This window comes from Aulonocara stuartgranti, assembly GCF_965226115.1.
Source record: "Aulonocara stuartgranti genome assembly, chromosome: 18".
Taxonomy (NCBI): Eukaryota; Metazoa; Chordata; class Actinopteri; order Cichliformes; family Cichlidae; genus Aulonocara; species Aulonocara stuartgranti.
In genome coordinates this window covers 9,413,508-9,421,781 of record NC_138954.1, presented here as the reverse complement: position 1 = coordinate 9,421,781, position 8,274 = coordinate 9,413,508, and the positions used below count along the sequence as shown (strand labels likewise).

At 40.4% G+C, this 8,274-nt stretch overlaps 1 protein-coding gene across 1 annotated transcript; it reads right to left on the bottom strand.

The window, feature by feature from the left end:
• Positions 1 to 395: 395 nt before the first annotated feature.
• pnp5b (purine nucleoside phosphorylase 5b) lies at positions 396 to 8,023 on the bottom strand. The gene is made up of 6 exons (XM_082512838.1): positions 7,855 to 8,023; positions 5,398 to 5,567; positions 4,795 to 4,898; positions 3,546 to 3,721; positions 2,191 to 2,381; positions 396 to 1,362 (listed from the first exon to the last, which is right to left on the bottom strand). Exons 1-6 carry the CDS (start codon positions 7,872 to 7,874, stop codon positions 1,148 to 1,150), a joined length of 876 nt encoding a protein of 291 aa, XP_082368964.1. The 5' UTR covers positions 7,875 to 8,023; the 3' UTR covers positions 396 to 1,147.
• Between the last annotated feature and the right edge of the window lie 251 nt (positions 8,024 to 8,274).

Genomic DNA, 8,274 nt, shown 5'->3' with positions numbered 1-8,274 from the left:
TTTCTTCACCTTTTTTGGTCCAACAGTATTTTTCTTTGTCCGTTAGGTGAAGCCGAATATTAAAAATAACATTAAAAATTTAGGAGTTATTTAAATTAAGCTGATCAGATTGTCTTTGCTTTAGTGGCACGTTTACAAGGTAATAAATAAACCAAAGGGGTACAAAAATACTTGAATGAAAGACACTAACTTCACAAATAAAAAGGTGAGAACAGTCAGGAAATGTTTGCACACGAATAACAAAAGAACATTACTTTAATTTTGAGTCTCTTAATGCTTTAGCATGAAAATGAAGATTGATTTAAATCATTTCAAGATGACTGGAGAGAGACATCCTGTGATTGATCACAGAAACATTCAGCCCCACAGTTTCAAACGCAGCACACAAAAACCACTTTAGTTTTCCAACAGAGTAATTTATTGTAAAAGCTGAGCTATAGTTGTTACAGATCTTAGTAAAGTACCACTAAAAGCACAGGCTGACGCACAGCCGGCCTGTTAGTTTACACAGTGACAGGAAATGGCAAGACATTTTTAATGTAATCTACTTTCTTTCATAACTGTGCCATGTCTCTTTCTTCAATGTAGTCTATACATTAAAAAAAACAAATACAAAAAACCTACTTAAAAACATTTTCTATAAATAGTTTATAATTTACATTTTCTCTACAAAAAAAAAAAGGAACATTATTACCACTTTAGTCAAATTGACAGGAACGTATGCTGAATGAGTTGGTCCTCTTAAATAAAAAAAAATGTGAACATCATTTGTTTTTCATATTAGCGAATAGTTGATGTGAGGGAATGTAAGAGAATGAGAAATAAATAGGTTAATAATTTAGGTTTTATAACACGATACTGTTTCACTGAATCCCTTTGCAGCTGGACACAGTACAGTATACTACAGCAGGAAATAGTCAAGAGAACGTTTGTCCTAACACAGTATCTGTGCAGTGTAAATGTAAACAAAGCTTATTATGTGGACTAGTTTCCAAGCTCATAAGACTAAAAAGTTTCGCTAAGAAAGTAGTTCATCATTCTACAAGCATTGTGCTTTAAAAATTGCTTTCAGCTAAGCGTTTTGATAGAAATCCTCTAGATGTGATGCAGAGATCAAGTGCAGTGACGGTGGCCACCAGGTCATCTATCAGTTATTGATGTTATGCTCCAGCTGAGCCACAATGGTGGACACGAGCTTCTCCATCTGCTCGGCCCTCAGCCTGCCCGTCTCCAGGACCTCTTCGTGGTTGGCCTTCTCGTGGCTGTCGTAGTCCATCACTGCGCGGTTGCTGATCAGAGACAAGGCGAAGCAGCGCATCCCAGCGTGGCGGGCGACGATCACCTCGTGTACTGTGCTCATCCCTGCATTAAAAATTGAAAAGGTAAGTTATAACACTGACGTTCTCAATATACTTCCTTAATTAAATGGCATAAAGCTTATGCTTAAACTAGAAGAACAAATATGAAATTATTTAACTGTCAGATTATATTTAGTATTGTACATATGGATGTAGTTTTGGGTATATTAGTGTATTTGGGCAATCTTTTTCTATAGAGGGATGACACGTTTCGTCTGTGTGAGGTATGCTGATATGTTGATTATTATTTTATCCATTAAATGCCTTGTTTGTGTTTTGCAGTCCCTAACAAGAATTTTCCTTTGCCTTACATCTGAAAAAGGCCTATTCTGCATATCATATTATAAAAGAGACTGCTTGATCGATTAAAGCAGCTCCTTTAAGAAGTAAATTAATCTGATAAGACTTTCAACAGGCCTCCTAAAAGCCCAAGCACCGATCCTGAGCTCCCCATGAGTAACAGAGCTCTTCACCTTATCTCTCAGGGTAAACATGGATCTGTGATTTTATTCTTTCAGCCACGACACACAGTTTGCAGAGACAGATGAGAGTAGGAACCTCGATCAACCAGTAAACTGACTGCTTTACTTTTGAACTCTACTTCACCCTCCATCCTGAACAAGACTATTATCTGAATTCTTCTCCTAAATAAGCAACTAATATCCATCCTAGAGCAAGAAATCCATTTTGGATCAGATCAGATCTCCATTCATTCAAAAAGATATCTGCTTGTAGTTGTGATGATTCGGGATTGGGACAATGTGAGGCGCGTAGGAATATTAAAACAGAAGTCGATGTGTTTTTGTGTGAGAGAGCAACATTTAAAACTCACCGACAGCATCAGCGCCTAGCATGTGCAGCATGCGGCACTCGGCAATGGTTTCGAAGGAGGGGCCTCCGAGAACGCAGTACACGCCTTCACGCACAAATTCACTAAAGCCCAGGTCTGCGGCCACATCGTGCGCCAGCTGCCGGAGCTTGCGATCGTAGGCATCAGACATGCAGGGGAAACGCAAGCCAAACCTGAAGGGAGAACAGGAGTGTTGACGCAAAAGAATCTACACAACAAAAGACAGGAATCTACACAGCTATGACTCAATACTGAAGTTACCCAACAAATAGATACTCAGAGTTTTTTAATGTGATCATGAGAAGATAAAAAGCTCACAAAGGATATTTTTCATCAGCCAAATTGTCTTATCTTTCAGCATCTCTTACAGAGATAAGAATGTGCTATGTTCATTATAACAGACCAACATAAGCTGGTCATAATTTTAAATAAACCACAACATCCCCACTTGGCAGTTGTTAATGTCTCAACCTGGCTCTGTGGCCAGCATTAAATAAGTGTCATGCAAAGCCTCCAGTGTGAAGCCACCCTAAACAACAGGCATACTTGCTGACCCTAAAAATCAAATGCCTATTGTTGTTAAAGGTCTGAAGAGTCACAGTTTTGTGTAGGAGGGCCCAACAATGCACATTTGTCATGGTGGAGGAGGGAACTTAGAACAGCTCAATTGTTTGCACAGTGACGGTGTAGCCCTCGCTTGAAATATTTAACCAAATGATTTGGGGACCACGAGTTGCTTACAAACATAAAATTTGCGATCTTTAGGAGGACAGCAGTCAGTTATGATAAAATAAGTAGCAGAATGAGCAAATTCTGTTACTGCAGCGCATCCTTTCTAACATTCATGTAAATGTGTTTGTACCAAGGTTAAACCTGAACAAACTTAAGTCCGAAAGGTGCCTCTCTTGTGGCCCCAGGGCTACTTTAACTGTGAGTAAAATTCAACCATGTGTATGCTGAGAGTGTAGCATCGGGTGGCACCAGGGTGAGGCATTTTCCAAGGTCTTGTTAATGATTTTAGCGGTCGGTCTGTCTAAATGTTTATACTGAGCGAAACAACGGCTCATTCATAACAGTTTGTTTTTAATTCAGAGGAAATATTCTCCAACGCTTCTTGTTACACAGGTTCACATTCAGCCTGCTTTATTTATAACAACAGAAGCCCTTAGACTGATAGTGGACTGGTCGACTTTCATAGCTACAGGGAAATGTTAACAATGACTGGAACAGCAAAATTTAATGCTTAATGTACTGAGAAAAAAATTAGCTAGAAAAGCTTCAAACCAAAAAATGCTATCTTCAATATCTGCTTCTACCCCTCCCTCACCTCCACCTACCTGTCATCATTGGGTCCAGACAGCGGGTTGACCCCAGCAAACCCTGGCATGTTGATGTGGTCCTTGATGACCATGATGTCCCCCACTTTGTAGTCCTGGTTGAGGCCTCCGGCTGCGTTGGTCATTATCATCGTCTCTACGCCCATCAGCTTGAAGACGCGCATGGGCAATGTGATCTAGTATAAATAAGTGAATATAAAACACACACAAAAAAAACGTGTGTTAACGTTATAAGACAAACAAGCAGAACTCATGCAAAGCGAACATTGAATAACACAAGAGACATGAAATGTGTGGAAGAAAACTGCTCTCAGTTATCGATTTAGGAAATTCACCTTTATTTATTAACACACTGATGTAACAATAGACACAAAGAAATTTCCTACACTGATAACCTGAATACAGTTGTCTTCTCCCTAGAGCAGTCGACATAACAAGCTTAGATCAACGTTACATTTAAGGAGCCATCCAAGTCAGAGAGAACGCTAATTTTCTCATTGTTTAGTCTCCATGCGCTCCACAGCAAAAGTCTGGGAGTGAGTAATCTTCCAGAAGCCTTAGAAACCTGAGATTTACATTTGAGATGCTCAGCAGCTGTTTGTGTCTTCAAAGCTCCGAGCTGGCACTTTTTGTGGGAATAACTTTCTACTAGATAAACTATTCCACTGTAAACACTGGACAGAAAAGCCTGTGGATAACCCTGCATAATCCTGACCAGTGTCTGAGGGGAAAAAGTTCCTGCTGAGTTTTTAAAATGTTTTTATTAAAAGCTTTTTGGCTTTTATTCATCCACATTTTGTATCTCTATGATTGGAAGTATATTATGAGTAAATCTCTCTAAAATCTTCTGTATTGTTCAATTAGGTAAAACATACATTCGAATAAACATCTGCTGTGTTGTCTGAGGGATACAATCCTTTAATTTAGCATTTTATGATACGGACTACAGGGGTTTAAAGTACTGGGACTTATGTGCTGCTAACACTCACAAACCACAAAGCTAAAATCGGGTGTATAGTATCGATACAGAACATTTACAATGTTCAGCCATCCAGAAATGACTGTGTACTTCCTCTCCCCACCACTGCCTCAGGTTTCCTTTTGTCCTCTGACTGAATACAACTTATTGACCCTGTGAGAATCTATGGAATGTCCTCTAAATGGAAGAACCTGCTCTAGTCCAGAAGACTCTGATAGCAAAAAAACGACAAGCTTTTATTGCCTGTGTTAGCTTTTTGTCTCTACTCACCTTCTGGATGGGGTAGCCCTCGTACAGGTGGAACCTGCCCTGCATGCATACACATGGCTTCCCTTTTAGTGTTCCAAACACGAGCCGGCCAGCATGACCATGCACTGCAGCACACACAAACACACACTGTTAGACCCCAGTGCAATTCACAACACAGCCCAATCTTATGGCAAAGTGTGAAGTAGTCATGAGTCAGCACAGTTGAAAAGCTGGATTTGACAATGAAGAAGATGAAGCTCTAAAAGTAGGAAAAGTGGCAACTATTATATTTTAACCCAAAACATGATCTTTTTCTACACCTAAGACAGTATTTGTACTTCCTAATTCTAACTGAACAGTTTATATGGTTCAACTCACCCTTTTTAAGAGCAGTGTAATGACAATTCATGTCCAAGAATAAAAAAATCAGCAGATTAAATCTTAAGACTGTTTCATAAAGTGCCGTGGGACTGTGTCGAATCAAGGTCACAAGCATGCGCGTGCGCGCACACACACACACACACACACACACACACACACACACACACACACACACACACACACACACAAACAAACAAACAAACAAACAGTTGTGTTTCCCAAACTGCTGGAGGTTGTGGATACCTGTACTCCGGGGGAAATTGGGAATATCGCTGTATTTGAAAATCTGCGGGTCCTTGATCATTTCAGCCAGACCTCCCAGGCCTGAACCGCACACGATTCCCACAGTCGGCCGCACCTGTGTGTTCGACAGCAGCCAATCAGCTGTGGTCTTGCATTCTTCATAGCTGACGCTGGAAAGCAAGAGAAACATATATGAAAACATGAAGTTATGCAGTGTTTCAAAGCAGAACGTGGCCTAACATGTGAGGACACACAAACAAAGTCAGTTTTTATTTATAGTATTTATCTCAAAGGTCTGACATAGAGGCTTTAGTCTTCTTACACACAAATTCATACTGCATACAGCATTCCTTTACCAGGAAATAACAGTGATTTGCCATTTCAGCCGATGCAATTTGTAAGGAGGAGTATCCTGTACAGTTCCTGAGCTGAAATGAATGTCTTGAACAGACATGTACAAACACACTTAATATCCTGTTATTGTGCAAACATACAGTGTGTCACGGTCAGGTGGTTGAGTGAAATGCCTGTGTGATGTAAACAGAATGAAATGTTTCTCAACCAAACATCGATGCACCTTTTATTGTTCAGTTTTGTTTGTCTGTACATTTGAGGAGTCAATTCTCACATCAACACTGACGGTTTTCTGCCTTCTGTGCTCTGATCACCACCAGCACGGCTCTTTAACTTTACTTATAACCCTGTTAATTTCCTGAGGATGGCTACGTTTTTTTAAACTATATAAATAATAAAATGTTGTAAAGCCACTTGATTACAGCCACTAGGTTGTTCCACATGAAATAGAACCAATGAGATAACATAAAACCTTAAAAACAACCCCAAAAGCAAATAGTTTAATCAAAAGCAAACTAAATATTGTTTAACCTGTCTGTGCTCTTTTCTACAAACACTTTATCTTTAACCGGATCAAAGTGAGCTGTTAACAGGCTCATCCGATATATAAGCCATTAACAAAGACTGGGGAAGTGTCTTATTAAAGCTGAATATTAGCATAAAAAGGGGCTCAGCAAGATAGCATCAGAGAACTTGTTTATTCTGCTTGTTACACACCACGTATTGCCAAATTAGCTTCACTGCATGCTTGCCCTCTGGCCACCCCCCCTCATCCTATGCAGTAGATGCAGAGGCCTTAACCACATATGGTAAGGCACTGATTTGTAGAGTGGATGCCTATCACCAATGGAAATATCACATGTAGTTTTAAATATCACATGTGTTTTAAATCATTTCATTAGTGGTACAAAACATCCCAACCCTTCCCCCACTCACCCACCCAAGTGGAGCTATTGTAATTAAAATCACCACAGTGTAATTACCACAAGAATAACTGAAGACTCTGGAGGAGTTAATCCCGCCCTTTGAACCCCCTAAAGCCCCTTTAAAGACCTTCTTTTTCGTTCAGAAAGAAGCTTCACGGTAGTTGGAAAAATCCAGGTGGTAGAATGGGTCTATTAATGATGCTACTTCGATCAGGTGTTTTAAGCAGGACAAGATTCAAGATCCAAGATCCTTTATTTGTCACATACATAGTTCTGAGTACAGTGAAATGTGTACTAAAAAAGCACTATAATAATGGCAGTATATGCTTATTTTATATAAGGATAAAAAAAAACGATAATAAATCGAGGGAAAGTGAAGATCTGTTCTTTTTTACGCGCTCAACATTTAAAAACAGAATAAAACAAACAAAAATCATGTTCTAATCTTTCTGTTCAATCGTTTCCAATGTTTTCATTCTTTTCCTCTTTCAAAGTGGTACGTGCGCTCCGTCACTAACCCAGCCCACACTTTTATGTGATGGTGGTGGAGGCTGTAGCTGACTCACGGACACCTCATTGGGCCCACATGTGGTCAAATGAAACAAACTGCGACATGAAGGAAGCATTACGGCAACGAGGAGATTACAGTGTGTGTTCACTGTGAATAAACCACCTTCCTGTGCCAGTAATGGGACAGCGGGTTCAGTGACGTCACGGAGGATCTCGTGTGGGGTTTTTCCGCCCCATCCATCAGTGCCGGTGGGCACGTTGTAGCTCTTCCGCGCGTAATTGCGCGTTCAAAGACTGCGGAAGAACTCAGGAAAACTGCCAGCGGAGCGGAGAGATGTTAAAGCCCCAGGCAGTTTATTTATTTATCTATTTTTTTTATTCTTTAAATCAGGACCACCGTAATTAAGCAGTTTGAGGATATTTGTTTCCTTATTGATGTTCGACAGAAGCAGCTATACACATTCAACAGAATAGAAACCCGGTGATGGACTACACAAAGTTAATCCAGCCTCCACACAGAAAACGTATGCTAGAGGTGCGAGTATTTGGTATTTGAGGGATTAATACATCATAAATAGAGTCTGCCTACACGAGTAGTTCTAATCACACACAGATGTCTTTAGTCTTTAATACGAATACAAAAGGAAGGTATGAATAGTTCACTCACCCAGAGATAAACTCAGACATGATGGAACGTGATTCAGATGGAGTCAGCAGGTTGTTCTGTGTTAGAGTGAGTCCTGTCGGTATTATTCGGGTTTCCTGATGTGGGACCGGTTTTAGATTCACACCCCCACCCTTCTATGTCACTGCTGGCATAGCATGACATCGGAGGCTCTGATTGGTCCACCCACAGGCGTGTGCCTCTGATGCACTGGTTAACACAAGTAGTCATAGCAATCGGTGCTGCGTTCAGGATACAGCGCGTCGACATAAGGAAGGATGTGTGTGGAATTAAGACAAAAATCCACACGAGGCAGCCTCTTGAGGAGCCGGGATCCGTCCTCTGTTTTTGTTACAAAAGGAAATTAGTGAGACTGCTCCCACTTTGACTGAAATACACCTCTAATACTTAAGAATGAAACTG